Source organism: Stomoxys calcitrans, chromosome 2, assembly GCF_963082655.1.
Source record: "Stomoxys calcitrans chromosome 2, idStoCalc2.1, whole genome shotgun sequence".
NCBI lineage: Eukaryota > Metazoa > Arthropoda > Insecta > Diptera > Muscidae > Stomoxys > Stomoxys calcitrans.
Genome location: NC_081553.1, coordinates 64718097 through 64740118, shown reverse-complemented (window position 1 = coordinate 64740118; position 22022 = coordinate 64718097). Strand labels below are relative to the sequence as shown.

Below are 22022 nucleotides of genomic sequence, written 5' to 3'. Positions count from 1 at the left end.
AAACCGATCTTGGATTTTGATGCTTGAGCCTCTAGGGGGCGCAGTTCTCGTCCGATTTGACTGAAATTTTGCACGTAGTGTTTTGGTATTACTTCCAACAACTGCGCTAAGTATGGTTCAAATCGGTCCATGTTTTCATATAGATGCCATATAAACCGATCTTGGATCTTGACTTCTTGAGCCTCTAGAGGGCGCAATTCTCGTCCGATTTGGCTGAAATTTCTCATAAGCTGTTTTGTTATGACTTCCAACAACTGTGCTTAGTATGGCGTAAATCGGTTCATAACCTGATATAGCCGCCATATAAACCGATCTGGTATCTTGACGTACTGAGCCTCTAGAGGGCGCAATTCTCGTCCGATTTGACTGAAATTTGGCACGTAGAGTTTTGGTATCACTACAAATAACTGTGTTAAGTATGATTTATATCTGTTAATAATTTGGTATAGCTGTCACATTAACCGATTTTGGATCTTGATTTCTTGAGCCTCGAGAGGGCACAATTCTTATCCGATTTGAATGAATTTTTGCACGAAGTATTTCGTTATGATATCCAACAACTGTGCCAAGTATGGTTCAAATCGGTTCATAACCTGATATAGCCGCCATATAAACCGATCTGGTATCTTGACGTACTGAGCCTCTAGAGGGCGCAATTCTCGTCCGATTTGACTGAAATTTTGCAAGTGGTGTTTTGATATCGCTTCTAAGAACTGTGTTATGTATGATTCAGATCTGTTAATAATCTGATATAGCTGCCTTATAAACCGAACTGGGATCTTGACTTCTTGAGCCTCTAGAGGGCGCCATTCTAACCCGATTTGGAAGATCGATTTTGTACAACGGCTTCTCTCATTACCTTCTACATACGCGTCTAATATGGTCTGATTCGATCAATAGCTTGATGCAGCTCTCATATATACCTATCTCCCGATGTTGCTTCTTAAGCCCCTATAAAGGCGCACTTCTTATCCGAATGAACTGAAATATTACACAATGACTTCTACAATGTTAAATATTCATTTATGGTCCGAATCGGACTATAACTTGATATAGCATAACAGTTCTTTTTCAATATTCTTTGTTTGCCTAAAAAGAGATGCCGCGCATAGAACTCGACAAATGCGATCCATGGTGGTGGGTTCCCAAGATTCAGCCCGGCCAAACTTAGCACGCTCTTACTTGTTTCTTTTCTTTTACCCTTTTTGCTATCAAACCAGAATTGTTATAATATTGATATTTAATAAATACAAACCAATCTATTTTAAAATTTTTTCTTTAATAAATTAACATACATAATAAGAATAGCAGTTTCAGAATACATATGAGTACATGCATTATATTATTATTGACAGAATCTATTATCACACTCATGCTATAGTAAAACCCCAAATATCATGTCACAAAAGGGTCTTCCCCGTTTAACGCAATTTGAAAATTAAATTAAGTATAAAAGAAATATAATCAATATCACAGACAATTGTCTAACATTTAACACATATTTAACCCCTCTCTCTCTCTCTCTCTCGCTTTCTGGAAGCTTACAATCTAGGGAACAACATTGCTGTGAATCCAATTAAGAAAACTTCTGACGCGAGTATAAATGGCCGGAGTCTCCAGGCCACAACCTCGACCATAGGAGACAATGCCCTCAACACACCAACCATGGGGCGAGAGGCGGGTCAAGGCACCTCCGGAATCTCCAGTACAGCTATCTTTGCGATATTCCCCGCCGGCACATAGTTGCGAATCCACAAGCTTGTGAGGACAAACGCTATTTTCCACATAAGGGACTTCGACTTTTTGTTTTGCAGCAGTGTATTTTGCTAAAATAAAAGGTAAATGAAATAGTTTTAAACTTTTCGTATGAATTATAAATGTTTGTATATTCACCTGTTCCATTATGACCCCATCCAGCCACCGTTAGCTTAATGCCACTCCTTAGTGGCCCCAATGAGGGCAATGCATCTGGCAGACAGACTGGTGCTACAGTCTCACTGTACACAATCGATCTATCTGTTCTAACCAATGCTATATCGTTAATATTGTATATCGAGGGATCACTATTGAATTCCGGATGAACCATTATACGCTCGACATTTAAACGCTGAAAGGGTGCTATGCATCCATGATTGTTGCAATCCACTGGTGTTTGGGTATTGTGGTCACCAATTCGTATGGAAACACTGCGAGGGAAAAAATCACAAATTTTTTATTAATTTAAAAAATCTAGATTGAATGTCGAAATGTCTTTGGGAACTTACAGTTTTCCAACTTTTTCTTCTATTTTGCCCTTTATGCAATGGCCAGCAGTCAAGACATACCGGTGATTGATTATATTGCCAGCACACACAGAGACCAAAGCACCATTTGCTGAAATAAAGAAAACAAAAAAAGGGAAATTATGGACATTTTGACTTTACATAATTCAATCCTTAAAAAACTTCATATATAACCTTTTACCGTAGTCAAAGGGCTCTTTATGCTTCGATATATCCCAGATGTAACAGAGAGGATTGGACAAATTTATGTAAATTTTTGATCGTATCTTAATAGTAACCCAAAAACTAAAATTAGATACTTTAAATTTGGGTCAATTACCTGGGGGGAACGCGGTACCCCCAAACGGTCATATAGACCGATCAATACAGCACTGGGCTTAAATAAAAGGTGTTTGGGCGCAAAGTTTTAGGGAACGCTCCAACTCAGAAATATTCCTATATATAATCACTTCGTGTCTTGGACTCCCATATATCCTGACGGCCTTGCCAAGTGAATTGCTCAGAAACAAGAAGCATGTCTTTGTCAAAGAGAGGGAGGTTTTTGGAGTCCGCCATGAACGATGTTTCGTATAGAATACCAGAATCTTTCATACCTAAATGTACACATGTGCTGTATTTATTGACTACGAATGGACTTTTAACAATGTGTGGAACGATACAATAATCCAAGCCTTCAGTACCATGTGTATGAGGTCCTTAGAAACTTGATAAGCCATAAGGAACATAATAATGAATGACCACAATAAATATTACGGATCCCTTCTGAAGAGGGAATTGAATCCGTTTATTATTTTATAACACTTCTAAGGAGAAGTGATGCAACACTTTCGGCCATTGTGCATAGAAAACGGCCGAAAGTGTTGGTGAGATGTCATACAAGTGGGCTAGAGTTGCAAATTCAAATTTTTCCCATGAACATTCCACTAAGGAACAGGGGCAAACTTCTCACATATCAATGAGTGCTATCCGATTCACTTTTAAGCTCAATGATAAGGGGCCTCCTTTTTATAGCCGATTCCGAACGGCGTGCCGCAGTGCGACACCTCTTTGGAGAGAAGTTTTACATGGCATAGTACCTCACAAATGTTGCCAGCATTAGGAGGGGAAAGCCACCGCTGAAAATTTTTTCTGATGGTCTCAGCAGGATTCGAACCCAGGCGTTCAGTGTCATAGGCGGACATGCTAACCTCTGCGCTATGGTGGCTACAGTTAGTGGTCTGATTAAAATATAATAATGTCTTTTTAAACATAGCTTCTCAACATAAAAAAAAAACTAAGCATTTAAAGACGCTCCTATTTGTAAGGCTATTTTATGTCTTTAGCTACAGTTCACTGTTGTCTTGTCCCTAGGCCAATTTCCTAAGTTTCAACGATATTTTGAACTTCATATTAGATTTCTGTCTTTAACAACAAGATGCAAGCTTAAGCATTTATTGACCTACCATTTAAAATAGAAAAATCTATAATAAGAAGGAAACGATTTTTCCCGAAAGGTAATGTTTCCTTGAATAGTTGTAAAATTTATCTTTAAAATTAGAACAAAGCAATTTTTCATTGTAGCACACCGCCGGTAGCTTCGTTATCCCAAATGTCTCCTTGAAAAGTTGGAATATTGATCATCTTTAAATTAAGTTTGCTCATCTTTGGCTCGAATCTTTTAAATAAGAACAAATATTTTTTTAGTTTAGCATATCCCTGGTCGCTTTGTGACACCCCAATGCATCTCTAAGAAGTTGGAAAAATTATCATCGTTAAATTATGTTTGATAATCTTTGGCACGAATCTTCGAAATTAGGACAAAACATTTTTCAGTGTAGTGGGGCTACGCTTCGCTACTCACAATGCTACACCCAATGTCCGGATTTTAAGAGTTTGAGCATAACCCTTGAGAAAAATATTATTTTTGTTGGTTTTAATTCCCATATTTACAAATTATAAAAAAAAAAACAAGTAAGAGCGTGCTAAGTTCGGCCGGGCCGAATCTTATATACCCTCCACCATGGATCGCATTTGTCGAGCTCTATGCGCGGTATTTCTTTTTAGGCAAGTAAATAATATTGAATAAAAACTGTTATGCTATTGAAGCTATATCAAGTTATAGTCCGATTCGGACAATAAATGAATGCTGAACATTGTAGAAGTCATTGTGTAATATTTCAGTTCATTCGGATAAGAATTGCGCCTTGTAAGGGCTAAAGAAGCAAAATCGGGAGATAGGTTTATATGGGAGCTATGTCAAGCTATTGATCGATTCAGACCATATTGGACACGTATGTTGAAGATCATGAGAGAAGCCGTTGTACCAAATTTCTGCCAAATCGGATGAGAACTGCGCCCTCTAGAAGCTCAAGAAGTCAAAATCTCAGATCGGTTTATCTGGCAGCTATATTAGGTTATGTTCCGATTTGCTCCATACTTACCACGACTATTGGAATTCATAACAAAACACATCATTCAGAATTTCAGCCAAATCGGATGAGAATTGCGCCCTCTATTGGCTCAAGAAGTCAAGATCCGAGATCGGTTTATATGAAAGCTATACTAGATTATGAACCGATTTGAATCATACTTAAGACAGTTGTTGAAAGTGATACCATAACACTACGTGCAAAACTTCAGTCAATTCGGATGAGAATTGCGCCCTCTAGAGGCTCAAGAAGTCAAGACTCAAGATCGGTTTATATGGCAGCTATATAAAAATATAGACCGATTTAAACCATACTTAGCGCAGTTATTGGAAATGATACCAAAACACCATGTGCAAAATTTCAATCAAATCGGATAAAAATTGCGCCCTCTAGAGGCTCAAGAAGTCAAGACCCAAGATCGGTTTATATGGCAGCTATATGAAAACATGAACCTATTTGGCCCATTTACAAACCCAACCGACCTACACTAATTAAAAGTATTCGTGCAAAATTTCAATGGGCTAGCTTAACTCTTTCGAAAGTTAGCGTGCTTTCGACAGACAGACGGACGGACAGACGGACGAACATGGCTAGGTCGACTTAATATGACATGACGATCAAGAAGGTATATACTTTATGGGGTCTCAGACGCATATTTCGATATGTTACAAACAGAATGATGAAATCAGTATACCCCCATCCTATGGTGGAGGGTATAAAAAGAAGTAAAAGCGTTATAAGTTCGGCCGGGACGTATCTTGAGAACCCACCACCATGGATTTTGCTAAATTCAGCTGTATCAGGTTATAGACCAATTTTAACCCCACTTGGTACAGTTGTTGGAAATTATAACAAAACACTATGTGCAAAATTTCGGCCAAATCAGATGAAAATTGTGGCTTCCAGTGGGATCAAGATGTAAAATCGGGAGATCGGTTTATATGGGAGCTCTAGTTCTAGGTTATTGACCAATTTGGATCAAACTTGGCATCGTTACTGAAAGTCATAACAAACCACTACATACTCAATTTCAACCAAATCGGACAAAAATTGCGGCTTGTAAGGGCTCAAGAAGTCAATTCGTTAGATCGGTTTATATGGGAGCTACATCAGGATATAGACCGATCAAGGCCATACTTGGCTGGGTTGTTGGACAAAAATTGCGGCTTTCAGGGGCTCAAGAAGTCAAATCGGGAGATCGGTTTATATGGGAACTTTATCTTAATCAGAACCGATATGGCCCATTTTTTATTCCCCAATGACCTACATGAATATTGAGTATCTGTGCAAAATTTTAAGTGGCTAGCTCCACATGTTCGACGGCTATCATGATTTCGACAGACGGACGGACATGGCTATATGCACTCGACTCGAGACGATCAAGAATATACAATATATACTTTATGGGGTCTTAGACGAATATTTCGAGGTATTACAAACTGAATTACTAGATTAGTATACCCCCATCCTATAGTGGTTTGTATACAAACAAGTAAAAGCGTCCTAAGTTCGCCGTTGACCGATATGTTATCAAGCTATTGACCGATATGGACCGTACTTGTCATGCCGTACAAGTCATACAGAAATATCACCTCGAAAATTTCGGACAAAGAGGCTCTGAAAGCCAAGTTGGGAGATCGGTTTATATGGCAGCTTTATCAGGCTATGAACCGATTTAGATCACACTTGACACAAAACGTTATATGCAATATTTTAGCCAAATAGGGTAAAAATTACGCCGTCGAGGTCTCAAAAAGTCGAATCAGAATATCGGTTTATATGGAAGCTATATCAGGATATGGACTGATTTAGACCATGCTTCACATAGTTGTTGGAGATCATTCCAGAACAATGTTTGCAAAATGTCAGCCAAAGATTACGCCCTGTAGAAGCTCAAGACGTCAAGGCCCACGATCGATTTATATGGCAGCTATATCAGGTTATGGAGAGATTTAGACCGTACATAGTATAGTTGTTGGATGTCATAACAAAACATCTGACGCAAGTTTTCAGCCAAATCAGACCATACTTGGCACAGTTGTTGGAAGTCATAACAAAACATCTCACGCAAGAGTCTCAGCCCAATCGGATAAGAATTTCGCCCTCTGGAGGCTCAAAAAGTAAGGACCCAAGATCGGTGTATATGGCATAAACAATATATCAACACATGAACCATTTTGGCTCGTTTACAAGATCGAACCAAAATTGTATCTTCTAATGATTTAAAAGGGAGGCCATCGTAGCGCAGGAGTTGGCATGTCCGCCTATGATGCTGAACGCCTGGGTTCCGATCCTGGCGAGACCATCAGAAAAAACTTTTCGGCGGTGGTTTTCCACACCCAATGTTGGCAACTTTTGTGAGCTACTATGTCATGTAAAATTTCTCTCTAAAGAGGTGTCGCACTGCGGCAAGCCGGCTAGAAAAAGGAGGCCCTTATCATATCATTGAGCTTAAACTTGAAACGGACTCCACTCATTGATATGTGAGAAGTTTGCCCCTGTTCCTAAGTGGAATGTTCATAGGCAATGCAAATTTGCAAAAAATCTGTTTCGATTTTGATGAAATTTTGTACACGTATTGGGAAGTCAAATAAAATATGTCATGGCAAATTTTGTAAAGATCGAACGAAAATTGTGGCTACTAAAGCCTTTAAAAGCCACATCTAAATCTGAACCGATTTTTATACCCCCCACCGTAGGATAGGGGGTATATTCATTTAGTCATTCCGTTTGCAGCCTTCAAAAATTGAGATATTGAGCTGAATTTTGGAACAGATACGTCTTTTTGATGCACGCTGGTTAAGTTCTTGAATGGGCCGAATAGGATCATATTTGGATATAGCTGCTATATAGACCGATCTAAACGGTCTAATGCCCATAAAAGCTTTATTTTTTATACGATTTTGCTGAAATTTGAAACTGTGAGTAGTTAAAGGCTTCCCGACAACTGACCCAAATATGGTTCAGATCGGATTATATTTAGATATAGCTACCATATAGACCCATCTCCCGATAAAGGGTCGGAAGACCATAAAAGCTTTATTTATTACTCGATTTCGATGAAATTTGCAACAGTGAGTTATTGTAAGCCTCCTAACATCTGACCTAAATATGGATTACATCGGTCCATATTTTTATATAGCTGCCATATAGACCGATCTCCCGATAAGGGGTCTGAACGCCATAAAAGCTTTATTTATTACCCGATTTCGCTGAAATTAGGAATAGACGGCTATTTTAAGCCTCTCGACGTCTGACCCAAATATGGTTTAGATCGGATTATATTTAGGTATAACTGTCATTTAGACCGATTTCCCGATTAGGGGTCTGAAGTCCATAAAAGCTTTATTTTTATCCAATTTCGCTGAAATTTGGAATAGTGCGCAGTTTTAAGCCTCTCTACATCCGAAAAAAATATGGTACAGATCGGACTTTATTTTGATATAGCTGCCATATAGACCGATCTCCCGATAAGGGGTCTGAAGCCCTTAAAAGCTTTATTTTTTAACCGATTTCGCTGAAATTTGAAACAGTGAGTAGTTTTACGCCTCCGAACATAGAACCAAAATATGGTTCAGATCGGACTATATTCAGATGTAGCTGCCATATTGACCGATCTGCCGATAAAGTGTCTGATGCCCATAAAAGCTTTATTTATTACCCGATTTCGTTGAAATTTTAAGTTGTAGTTTATTTGAAGCTTCCCGACATCTGTACCAAATATGGTTCAGATCGGACTATATTTGAATATAGCTGCCATATAGACCGATCTGCCGATAAAGGGTCTGAAGTCCATAAAAGCTTTATTTTTTAACAGATTTCACTGAAATTTGGAATAGTGCGCAGTTTTAAGCCTCTTCACGTCCGACAAAAATATGGTGCAGATCGGACTATATTTAGATATAGCTGTCATATAGACCGATCTCGCGATAAGGGGCCTGAAGTCCATAAAAGCTTTATTTTTTAACCGATTTCGCTGAAATTTGAAACAGTGAATAGTTTTACGCCTCCCAACATAGGACGAACATATGGTTCAGATTGGACTACATTCAGATATAGCTGCCATATTGACCAATTTGCTGATAACGTGGCTGAAGCCCATAAAAGATCTATTTATTACCCGATTTCGTTGAAATTTGAAACAGTGGGTAGTTTAAGGTGTCTTTAGATATATATGGGAGCTATATCTAAATCTGATCCAATTTGTTTCAAAACCAATCGCATTCGTCCTTGGACCGAACAAGAGACTTGTGCAAATTTTCATGAGAATCGGGTAACAAATGCGACCTGTACCTTGATCACAAGAACACATGGACAGACAGACGGACATAGCTAAATCGAATCAGGAAGTTATTCTAAGCCCATGGGTATAAAAGTCAATGGGTCTAGCTCTTCTCCTTCTTACCGTTGCAAACAATCGCACAAAGTTATAATGCCCTGTACCACAGCGGTGGTGTAGGGTATAAAACGTACTCACTTTGGGTAATTAGATATAGGCATGCAACCATACAACGAACAAAATTAGTTAAAAATTTCCATTATGCCCCTTAATCATAATAGATTTTTTAGAATTTCTTAGGAAAAATTTCATATTATTCCAATCGTTGATGAAAAATTGTGATTAAATGAATTTGGAATTTTGTCATCAATTCTTATATTTATTTATAGCCCTAACCACATGGCACACGTCCAATAAATCCGCATTTCATTGAATTCTTTGAATTCTGTTGGCATTGCATAACAAGAATCACTTTCTCTCATTTTCAAAGATGATTCATTTCGTTTTGCGAAGACAAATGCATTCACTTACCCTTTTTATGCTCCAAATTGGCCAACCAAGGAAATTCTCCCAATTCTGCTTCCTCACCGCCATAAATCTTATTCACCACCGATATGGGGCCACATACCGGTGGTTTAGGATATAAGTCATCATTATTTTGTGGCCTTTCGGTATAAGGATGTGGCTTTGAACTGTAAGTGAATGTGTCGTCATCACGTGGAAATACAATGCGTTGACCATTTAACTGGGTTCTCTGCACAAATCCCGTGTCAACGGTACAACATACATAGGGTCGTCTTCCCCGGCCATTTGGGCACTCCGATTGTCGAGCAAAGGCAATTTCGGTAGATCTTTGATTGCGAATTATTCCCAAGATGGTAGTGCACTCATATACGGATATACATCTGCCTATGCGCCCATTGGGGTTAAAGCACTTCAGAGAGTCTATAATAAATTTCCATAAAAAATAAATAAAATGCCTTTAAAGTTAAATTTTGAATTCAAAACAAAACAAATGATCTTTGTATGTGAACAAGCGCATCACTTAATTGGGATTTGGCTTCCCTTGCTGCCTCATCATGGTGTGGTATTTTATGAATGAATGATGACATTTTTTCTATATTTAATTATTTGTAAGTACAGTGGCTCAAAAGATATGTGAATTTCTGTTTGTTTACTATGGAAAAAGAATTTCTATGAGTTTGTTTAAAGTAAGGTTAATGTATAAATTTTACAATGACAAGGAGGTATACGTTAGGTTAAATTTAAGTTTAAGGGAAGTCTATCATCACTAACCTAGACATTATCTTCCATTGTGCTACCACAGGTACATGAGAAGAAAGATGCCTTCTCGTCCCTACCGTTGTACCATCCAGATGGCTTTAAAAAGTCCAACATCTTGGGCTTATTTAGACAAGTTCTCAATGAAATGAGAGCCTAAAGTGAAACACTTTCTGACTGCAAATGAGAAACACACACAAAGCAGATGCTCTATAGTCTCGTCTTCCTCGACGTCCTCCAGCTTCGAAAAAAAGTCGTTACTGGCAACCTTCAGTCAATTAGCATGTTTTGCGACTGAGTCGTCCGTTCTAACCAACGACAACAAAGCGTTAGACCTCTTCAAGTCTAGATTTGACCACATAATTTTGGTATGTTCACAACCCCTCTTTTTGACCATTTATCATCCCTTGCCATTTCGGCTCTGATTCTGAAACCTTAGGTTACATGTCGCTAGAGGCATATTCAAAGATTCCACTTCCCCTGTGTAATGTGTAAGGTTGTTCCTAGTCTCGCAAGCTCGTCCGCTTTACAATTCCTTGGGATATCTCTATGGCCCGGTACCCAGAATAGGTGAATTTTGAATTTTTCAGCCATCTCGTTGAGAGATCTACGACAGTCGAGGGCGGTTTTTTCGTACAGAAATACGTTATCCGGGGATTTAATGGCTACCTGGCTATCTGTAGAGATATTTTTACCAATCGTCGTTATGATATTACATCTTAACTTTTCCACCACTTCTTTAATTGCAAGAATCTTGAAGAACTAGAAATATTTGATTCTAGTTCTTCAACTTTTCCACCACTTCTTTAATTGCAAGGATCTTGAAGAACTAGAAATATTTGAACCGATTGGAATTGAAATATCCCTAGTAATAGTATCCCTAGATATAGCTGCCATATAGACCGATCTCTCGATTTAACGTCTTGGACCCATAAAAGGCGCATTTATTGTCCGATTTCGCTCACATTTGGAACATTGAGTTGCTTTAGAACCTCCGACATCTAATTTAAATTTGGTTCAGATCGGTCCAGATTTGGATATAGCTGCTATATAGACCGATAAGCCCATAAAAACCGTATTTACTACCCTATTTCGTTGAACTAGAACTGATACCTCCTAAGTATATTGAGCCGACGAACCGCAACAACAGACCTCCACAAATGCAAATTAATCATCAAGAATTAGATGCAGATTTAACTCAACCGACCTACATCAATAATAAGTATTTGAACCGATTGGAATTGAAATATCCCTAGTAATAGAAGTTACATAGACTTTTATACGGATGGTTCCAAACTAGACGTCCAGGTGGGCTTTGGGTTGTACTCTGAAGAACTAGAACTGGTCATATCGGATGGTTACCCGACCACTGCCGTTACACACCACATTGGTGGGTATCCAAAGTTTGGCACGGCCGAATTTAACTTTTTGTTATGGAATATACAACTTTTTAAACCCTCCACCATAGGATGGGGGTATACTAATTTCGTCATTCTGTTTGTAACACCTCGAAATATGCGTCCGAGACCCCATACATATTCTTGATCGTCATGTCATTTTAAGTCCATCTAGCCATGTCCGTCCGTCTGTCTGTCGAAAACACGCTAATTTTCGATGGAGTAAAGCTAGCCGCTTGAAATTTTGCACAAATACTTCTTATTAGTGTAGGTCGGTTGGGATTGTAAATGGGCCAAATCGGTCCATATTTTAATATAGCTGCCATATAAACCGATCTTGGGTCTTGACTTCTTGAGCCTCTAGAAGGCACAATTTTTATCCGATTTGACTGAAATTTTGTACGTGGTGTTTTGGTATCACTTCCAATAAATGTGCTAAGAATGATTCAAATCGGTCCAAGTTTTGATATAGCTGCCATATAAACCGATTTTGGGGTGGCCCTCCCATACACTTGGCCCCACATTTGGATATCAGATTCGTATTCTACACTTAGATATCTTTTATTTGAGCCCTACATTGCCATGATCAGTAAATGAGTTCTAAGTTTGGGAGGTGTTTTGCAAAAGGGGTGCACCCCCTAGGAACTTGGTCCCACATTTGGATACTAAATTCGTATTCTAATCGCAAATACCTCTCATTTGAGTCCCATATTGCCAAGGTCGGTAAATATGTTCGATTCAGGAGTGTTTTGGGGGTTGGGTTGGTCCCCCAAACACTTGTTCCGTCAATACGTTTAGCAGATACGTTTTCTACTCTTAAATACCTTTCATTTGAGTCCCATATTGTCATGATTGGTCTATATATTGGTAGGTTTTGGGGGTGGGGCTGTCCCCCCTAGGAAACCTATCCGAAATTTGGATACCAAATTTTTATGCTCAGGTTACTTTAAAAGAGCACACACTTATCACCGAGATCTAGCGATTCTGAAAATTAGGGTAAGGGGGAGGGTCCACCCCCCCTTCAGATATCAAAAAATTTTGTATCCCATTTTCACCATGGGATCATTATGCACCATAAATATATATGGGAGCTAAATCCGGCGATACAAATATATGGGAGCTATATCTCAATCTGAATCGATTTTTATGAAATCTCGCAGACAGGTTAAGATTAGTAACAAAACAATCCTTGGCAAATTTTGTGCAGATCGGTTGAAAATTTTAGCTACTACAGCCATTAAAGTACAAATCGGGCGATACATATATAGGGGAGCTATATCTAAATCTGAACCGATTTTTACCAAAATCAATAGCGTTCCTCCTTAAGCACAAAAAGTGACATGCGCAAAATTTCGTGACGATTGGACAACAAATACGACCTGTACCGTGATTACAAGAATACAGACGGATAGACAGACGGACGGACAGACAGACGGACATAGCTAAATCGAATCAGAAAGTGATTCTGAGTCGATCAGTATATATATCAATGGGTCTGGCTCTTCTCCTTCTTAGCGTTGCAAACAAATGCACAAACTTATAATACCCTGTGCCACAGTGGTGGTGTAGGGTATAAAATCTTTAATATCAAGGAAAATATTTTTCAGCAAAAGAAATGTCTTCCTCAAAATTAGGAAAATTTATCATCTTTAAAATAAATTAGCTTATTTTTGGCTGGAATCTATAAATTTAGCACAACATTCGTTTCAGTGTGCCATACGCTATTGTTTTGTTATTAATTCACGGTATTGCTTCTCTATAAATACCATTGATGCCATAGATTATCAATAATTCTATCGGTGTAGAGTCTAACATTGCGGTATGTGAGTTCTTATCCACTATTTCCCTTCGTTACTAATAATAAAAATATTTACTTTATTATTACATATAGTGATCTGTTGACAAAAGTCGCACGTGGAATGAGTTATCTTTCAAAACCATTAACCAAATAAAAAAATACGGTTAGTAATCCAACAAAATATGGGCTATGGGAGGGACATGGCTATAACGAATCTAAAGGTGATATTAGTTCATTGATAGTCTTAAATCATTTACTAGTTTTAGTGGGTGGTTTAGTGGTGTCGACTAATCCAAGACTAAGTTCATTCTAAGATAAAATATTCAAGCTGTTATTGTAATTTATATGCTTAAACTTTAATGAACAAAGCATACATTCGAGTCAACAAGTAAAAGCGTGCTAAGTTCGGCCGGGCCGAATCTTATATACCCTCCACCATGGATCGCATTTGTCGAGTTCTTTTCCCGGCATCTCTTTTTAGGCAAAAAAGGATATAAGAAAAGAGTTGCTCTGCTATTAAAACGATATCAAGATATGGTCCGGTTCGGACCACAATTAAATTATATGTTGGAGACCTGTGTAAAATTTCAGCCAATTCGTATTAGAATTGCGCCCATTGGGGCTCACGAAGTAAAATAGAGAGAACGATTTATATGAGATCTGTATCGGGCTATAGACCGATTCAGACCATAATAAACACGTTTGTTGATGGTCATGAGAGGATCCGTTGTACAAAATTTCAGGCATATCCGATAATAATTGCGACCACTAGGGGTCAAGAAGTCAAGATCCCAGATCGGTTTATATGGCAGCTATATCAGGTTATGAACCGATTTGAACCTTATTTGACACAGTTGTTGAAAGTAAAAATAAAATACGTATTGCAAAATTTCAGCCAAATCGGATAGGAATTGTGCCCTTTAGAAGCTCAAGAAATCAAATCCCCAGATCTGTTTATATGACAGCTGTATCAGGTTATGAACCGATTTCAACCATACTTGGCACAGTTGTTGAATATCATAACGAAATACCTCGTGCAAAAATTCATTCAAATCGGATAAGGATTGTGCCCTCTAGAGGCTCAAGAAGTCAAGACCCAAGATCGGTTTATATGGCAGCTATATCAGGTTATGAACCGATTTCAACCATACTTGGCATAGTTGTTGGGTATCATAACAAAACACGTCGTGCGAAATTCCATTCCATTCGGATAAGAATTGCGCCCTCTAGAGGCTCAAGAAGTCAAGACCCAAGATCAATTTATATGGCAGCTATATCAGGTTATGGACCGATTTGAACCATACTTGGCACAGTTGTTGGATATAATAACAAAACACGTCGTGCAAAATTTCATTTCAATCGGATAAGAATTGCGCACTATAGAGGCTCAAAAAGTCAAGACCCAAGATCGGTTTATATGGCTGCTATATCAGGTTATGGACCGATTTGAACCGTACTTAACACAGTTGTTGGATAAGATAACAAAACACGTCCTGCAAAATTTTATTCCAATCGGATAAGAATTGCGCACTCTAGAGGCTCAAGAAGTCAAGACCCAAGATCGGTTTATATGGCAGCTATATCAAAACATGGACCGATATGGCCCATTTACAATACCAACCGACCTACACTAATAAGAAGTATTTGTGCAAAATTTCAAGCGGCTAGCTGTACTCCTTCGGAAGTTAGCGTGCTTTCGACAGACAGGCGGACGGACGGACAGACGGACATGGCTAGATCGACATAAAATTTCACGACGATCAAGAATATATATACTTTATGGGGTCTCAGACGAATATTTCGAGTAGTTACAAACAGAATGACATAGGAATGACAATGAACATAGGATAATTTTATTTTCTTATGTTTTTGCATGAATGTTTATATTTTAATTTGAAAAACCTTGAAATATTTATCGAACATACAATAAAGTGGATCAATTTGGTCCATTTTTATACCCTACACCGCTACTGTAGTATAGAGTATTATAAATTAATGAATTTGTTTGTAACACCCAAAAGGAAGAGAGATAGACCCATTAATACGTATACCGATCGACTCAGAATCACTTTCTGATTCGATTTAGCTATGCCCGTCTGTCTGTCTGTCCATCTGTCCGTCTGTCTGTCCGTCTGTCTGTCCCTCTGTCTGTCCGTCTGCCTGTCTCTCCGTCTCTCTGTCCGTCTGTCTGTCCGTCTGTCTGCCTGTCCGTTTGTCTGTCCGTCTGTCTGTCTGTCCGTCTGTCTGTCCGTCTGTTTGTCCGTCTGTCTGTCCGTCTGTCTGCCTGTCCGTATGTCTGTCCATCTGTCTGTCTGTCTGTCTGTCTGTCTGTCTGTCTGTCTGTCTGTCTGTCTGTCTGTCTGTCCGTCTGTCCGTCTGTCTGTCTGTCCGTCTGTCTGCCTGTCCGTCTATCCGTCTGTCTGTCCATCTGTCCGTCTGTCTGTCTGTCTGTCCGTCTGTCTGTCTGTCCGTCTGTCCATATTAATTTGTGAACAAAGCGCAGGTCGCAGTTTTCATCTGATCGTCTTCAAATTTGGTACAGGCATGTTTTTCGGCCTAGAGACAAAGCCTATTGAAATTAGAAAAAATCAGTTCAGACCTGGATATAGCTCCCAAATATATGTTCGTCCGATTTTCAGTAATAATGCAATAAAATGGTCATTTGTTAACCGGTTCTCTCGAAATTTGTCATAAAGGATTTTTACGACTCTCGACATTACTGGTGAATTTCATGAAAATCGGTTCAGATTTAGATATAGCTCTCATATATTGGGTTGCCCAAAAAGTAATTGCGGATTTTTCATATAGTCGGCGTTGACAAATTTTTTCACAGCTTGTGACTCTGTAATTGCATTCTTTCTTCTGTCAGTTATCAGCTGTTACTTTTAGCTTGCTTTAGAAAAAAAGTGTAAAAAAAGTATATTTGATTAAAGTTCGTTCTAAGTTTTATTAAAAATGCATTTACTTTCTTTTAAAAAATCCGCAATTACTTTTTGGGCAACCAAATATATATATCGCCCGATTTTCACTCCTAGAACCACTACAAGCACATTTATTGACCAATCTTGCCAAAATATTGCACAACGCTTTCCTCGACGACTACCACATAGAGTTTGGTCAAAATCGGTTCAGATTTAGATATAGCTCCCATATATATGTCCATCCCATTTGCAGTAATATTGCAATAAAATGGTCTTTTGTTAACCGATTTTCTCGACAAGAGAAAATCCCTCCTCGGCAGGAGGGATTCTCTCTTGACTCTCAATATTACTGGTGAATTTCAGCGAAATCGGTTCAGATTTAGATATAGCTCTCATATATATACATCGCCCGATTTTAACATCCAGAGTCACAGCAAGCGCATTTATTGATCCATCTTGCCAAAATTTTGCAAAACGCTTTCCACGACGTATGCCACAGTATCTGAGGAGTTTGCTCGAAATCGGTTCAGATTTAGATATATCTCTCATATATATGTTCGTCCGATCTTGAGAAATATTGCAAAAAAGGGATCATTTGTTATCCGATTCTGTCGAAATTTTGCAGGAAGGATTTTCTTATGACTCTCAATATTACTGGTGAATTTCATAGAAATCGGCCAAAATTTAGATATAGCTGTCATATATGTATATCGCCGGATTTCCACCTCATGAGCCACTGCAAGCGCATTGTTTGCCCAATCTTGCCAAAATTTTGCACAGCGCTTTCCTCGACGACAACCACATTATCTGAGAAGTTTGCACAGAATCGGTTCAGATCTGGATATAGTTCCCATATATACGTTCGTCAGATTTTGGGTAATTTGCCATAATGTTGTCATTTGTCAACCGTAGTTTTTACAGTTTGAACATATTTGCTCGCCGAGGTCCATCAAAATTGGTTTAGAATTGGATATAGGTCCCAAGTTGTACTTATAGGGTAGGTCTAGGGTATTATACAGTTGGCACCGCCCGACTTTTGCCCTTCCTTACTGGTTTAATACATATTCCAGCCTCAAAAATCGTGCTCAAGTTCCCTACCGATTGGCTAAAATTTTTATGGTGACTTTCCACGATCAAAGACTTTCAAGTTCGTGTAGCCCGATGTAACCCCTAAATAAACCGGATTTCTGAGTTAGGGTAGGTTAGGTTAGGTTAAAGTGGCAGTCTGCCATCAGAGTCACTTAGACGTTTTCGTCGAATGTGATACCACAGGAACAGAAGAAGGAATATGCCTTCTAGTTCCTACCGTTGAACCATCCAGATCGCTTTAAAAAGGCCAAATAACTTGTGAATGTTCACATCCGCTAAATCAGACAGGTTCTCAAAGAAATGAGAACCTAAATTAGAACTCCTTCTGACTGCCAGTGCGGGACACACACACAGAAGGTGTTCTATAGTCTCTCCTTCTTCGATGTTCTCACAGCTTCTGCAAAAGTCGTTGCTGATAGCCTTCGGTCTTTCAGCATGTTTTCCGATTAGACAGTAACTTGTCATGACGGACACAATGACTGAGACGTTTGTTCTAGCCAGTGACAGCAAAGCGGTAGACCTCTTCAAGTCTAGATTAGGCCACATAGTTTGGGAATGCTCACAGCCCCATCTTTGTGAGAATCTACCATTCGTTGTCCTTCGAGCCTGGTCCTGAAAACATAGCTTACATGTCACTAAAGAAATACCCACAGATTCCAGTATGTGTAGGGTAGTTCCTAGTCTCGCAAGCTCATCCGCTTTACAATTCCCTGGGACATCTTATGGCCCGGCACCCAGAATAGAAGAATTTTGAATTGTTCAGCCATCTCGTTGAGAGATCTGCTACAGTCGAGGGCGGTTTTTGTGTTCAGTAATTCGTTCTCCAAGGATTTAATGGCTGTCTGAGACGATATTTATGCCAATCGTCGTATTGACATTATATCTTAGCCATTCCACCACTTCCTTTATTCCAAGGATCTCTGCTTGATACGCACTGCAGTGGTCGGGTAACCTTCGTGTTATGATCAATTCTAGACCGCTAGAAAACAACTCAAAGCCCACCTGGTCGTCTAGTTGGAGCTATCCGCATAGAAGTCTATGTAACTTCTGTTAGCAAGGATATCCTAGTTCCACGCACTGCAGTGGTCGGGTAACCTTCGTGATATGACCAATTCTAGACCTCTAGAAAACAACTCAATGCCCACGTGGTCGTCTAGTAGGAGCTATCCGCATAGAAGAAGGATATCCTAGTTCCAATCGGTTTTATCAGGAATAGTGGTACAGTAGTTTTTATCAAAAAGCGGCTCAGGTAGGCTGTAATCCACACTGCCTGGAACCTCGGATATTGTATCAAAGATAACGCAGTGTCCTTCGCCGCCAAACCAGTGATGAAACCAGTGACCAGAAAGCTCCCGTAACCTCACGGCAGTAGTAGCTGCAATTTATCTAGCCACAATATCCACAGGCATAAGACCAGTCATCCTTTGGATCCGGTTAAGTATTGAGCAGTAGTTGGACTGTTAAATCGCCGTCCACCAGACCACAATACCATATAGCATTATAGGTGTGACAACTGCAGTATATACCCAATGCATGATACGCGGTCTAAACCAGTCATCCTTTGGATCCGGTTAAGTATTGAGCAGTAGTTGGACTTTTAAAGCGCCGTCCACCAGACCACAACACCATATAGCATTATAGGTATGACAACTGCAGTATATACCCAATGCATGATACGCTGTCTAAACCCCAACTTTTGTCAATGGTTCTCTTGCAGGTGTATAGGGAAAGCGTTGCCTTTCTTGTTCTGTCTTTGCGCTTTCTTTAAATGGAACATTCTCTCCTCGCAAGGAGACAGGTTCCACTGTAGGCAACTTGTATGTCCTGCTGAAAAGAACTACTTCTGTCTTGCACGGATTTATACATAGACCACTTTCGGTAGCCCACTTTGCTGTTCCTGATGTTTATCTCTTAGAGTGCTGAAAAACTTTCCCCAAACCGCCTCTAGAGGGCGCAATTCTTGTCCGATTTGACTGAAATTATGCACGTGGTGTTTTGGTAGCACTTCCAACAACTGCACTAAGTATGGTTCAAATCGGTCCATGTTTTCATATTGCTGCCATATAAACCGATCATGGATCTTGACTTCTTGAGCCTCTAGAGGGCGCAATTCTTGTCCGATTTGACTGAAATTATGCACGTGGTGTTTTGGTCTGACTTCCAACAACTGCGCTAAGTATGGTTCAAATCGGTCAATGTTTTGATATAGCTGCCATATAAACTGATCTTGGGTCTTGACTTCTTGAGCCTCTAGAGGGCGCAATTCTTATCCGATTAGAATCAAATTTTGCGCCACGTGTTTTGTTATGACTTCCAATAACTGTGCTAAGTATGGCGCAAATCGGTCCATGTTTTGATATAGCTGCCATATAAACCGATCTTGGGTCTTGACTTCTTGAGCCTCTAGAGGGCGCAATTCTTATCCGATTAGAATCAAGTTTTGCGCCACGTGTTTTGTTATGACTTCCAATAACTGTGCTAAGTATGGCGCAAATCGGTACATAACCTGTTATAGCTGCCATATAAACCGATCTTGGGTCTTGACTTCTTGAGCCTCTAGAGGGCGCAATTCTCGTCCGATTTGACTGAAATTTTGCACGTAGTGTTTTGGTATCTTTTCCAATAACTGTGCTAAGTATGATTCAAATCGGTTCATAATCTGATGTAGCTGTCATATAAACCGATCTTGGACCTTGACTTTTTGAGCCTCTAGAGGGCGCAATTCTCATCCGATTTGGCTGAAATTTTGCGTGATGTGTTTTGTTATGACTTCCAATAACTGTGCTAAGTATGGCACAAATCGGTACATAACCTGTTATAGCTGCCATATAAACCGATTTGGGATCTTGTTTTTTTCAGCCTCTAGAGGGCGCAATTCTTATACGATTTGGAAGAAATTTTGCACAACGGCTTCTCTGATGGCCTTTAACATACGTGTCTAATATGGTCTAAATCGATCAATATCCTGATATAGCTCCCATATAAACCGATCTCCCGATTTTGCTTCTTGAGCCCCTACAAGACGCAATTCTTAGCCGAATGAACTGAAATATTACACAATAGCATATTCTTATTTCACCGTAGCGCAAAGGTTAGCATGTCCGCCTAAAACGCTGAACGCCAGGGTTCGAATCCTGACGAGACCATAAGAAAAATTTTCAGCGGTGGTTTTCCTTTCCTAATGCTGGCAACATTTGTGAGGTACTATGCCATGTAAAACTTCTCTCCAAAGAGGTGTCGCACTGTGGCACGCCGCTCGGATAAAAGGAGGACCCGTATCATTGAGCTTAAAACTTGAATCGTACTGCACTCATTGATATGTGAGAAGTTTGCTCCTGTTCCCTGGTGGAATGTTCATGGGCAAAATGTTCATTTGCATATTCTTATTCAATATTCTTTGTTTGCCTATAAGGAGATACTGCGCATAGAACTCGACAAATGCGATCCATGGTGGAGGGTATATAAGATTCGGCCCGGCCGAACTTAGCATGCTCTTACTTGTTGAATATTTTAATTTTTTTATATTTTTTGTATATCAGATGTATATTAGATCACTTTGAGCCACTGTACACGGATGCTTCTGCTTTGAATTTAATATACACACCATCATAAGATAACGCCAGGCTTGTGTTTAGAATCACGCCCGCAATTAATATAGACTTTGCTAGAATTAATCGAGGTTTTAGCATTTTGGCTAACATTTTTTTTTTTAATTTATTAACGTGTTATTTTTGCTGTTGTTGTCACTACGAGTATTTCTTTTTGTTCGTATTATTGCTACTATCTTTAGTTCTTTATGTTTCTTTATTTTTATTTTATTGTATAAACATTTGAATCTTCGTTTTGAGTTACCAACACGGGCGTTGATTTGAAACTGAGCTCGCTTACCGATATGCGCTGTTAATTTATCAAATTCTTACTCTCATTGGGCTTCTGTTATGATCTAAGTTTTGAAACATGCAACCTTTTTTTTCCCCCATCCACATCAAAATGTGTTATTCCCACTTTAGTTAACATTGTAGAGAGCTTCTTAGCCATACGTATCGTCTCTATAAGTCAGGTGTAAAGATGCTTATCAATGATATGGGACTGGATTGAGTTGTTTGAAGTTTGTTTGTCTCTCTGCCATGTATTCGGTTGGCCAATCGAAATTAGGTTTTTTTTTTTTTATATTCTTAACAACAAAGAGGCGAAACATGGTTGTCGCCAAATTCAGTACTTCATGTTTTTTTTTTTTTTGTCTGGTATTTAAAATTAGAAATAACAACAAAAAATTAACAGCAACCAAATTAAGCTACATGAGTAGACTAATAAACAGTAGCATAGGAAAACCAATTTGTTTATAAAATAAACCAAGGGGGTTATTTTATTGTATCTTAAGTATACAAGGTGTGCGTAGTTCCACAGAAATGAACCTCTAATAAATGGCAATGTCAATGTGCAATGATTTATCAAAGCTATAATATGGTGGGAAGTAGGGCATATGGATGTGAAACAGGTCATAGCATTTTTAATTTCGAACAGGACGAATCTTATATATTGGTTGCCCAAAAAGTAATTGTGGGTA

General features: G+C 39.1%; 1 protein-coding gene across 1 annotated transcript; it reads right to left on the bottom strand.

Annotated features, from left to right (window-relative positions):
* Positions 1-1258: 1258 nt before the first annotated feature.
* LOC106085426 (serine protease 7) lies at positions 1259-21315 on the bottom strand. Its single transcript, XM_013249662.2, has 5 exons — positions 21060-21315; positions 9501-9914; positions 2265-2373; positions 1894-2186; positions 1259-1826 (listed from the first exon to the last, which is right to left on the bottom strand). Exons 1-5 carry the CDS (start codon positions 21154-21156, stop codon positions 1549-1551), a joined length of 1191 nt encoding a protein of 396 aa, XP_013105116.2. The 5' UTR covers positions 21157-21315; the 3' UTR covers positions 1259-1548.
* Between the last annotated feature and the right edge of the window lie 707 nt (positions 21316-22022).

Excerpts from the sequence above, each read along its gene's own strand:
- LOC106085426 (XM_013249662.2), bottom strand. The coding sequence starts at position 21,156 with ATGTTAGCCAAAATGCTAAAACCTCGATTAATTCTAGCAAAGTCTATA. Across the intron at positions 2,374-9,500 it reads CAATTTGGAGCATAAAAAGG|CAAATGGTGCTTTGGTCTCT; the intron begins GTAAGTGAATGC and ends TCTTTATTTCAG. Across the intron at positions 2,187-2,264 it reads GAAGAAAAAGTTGGAAAACT|TGTTTCCATACGAATTGGTG; the intron begins GTAAGTTCCCAA and ends TTTCCCTCGCAG.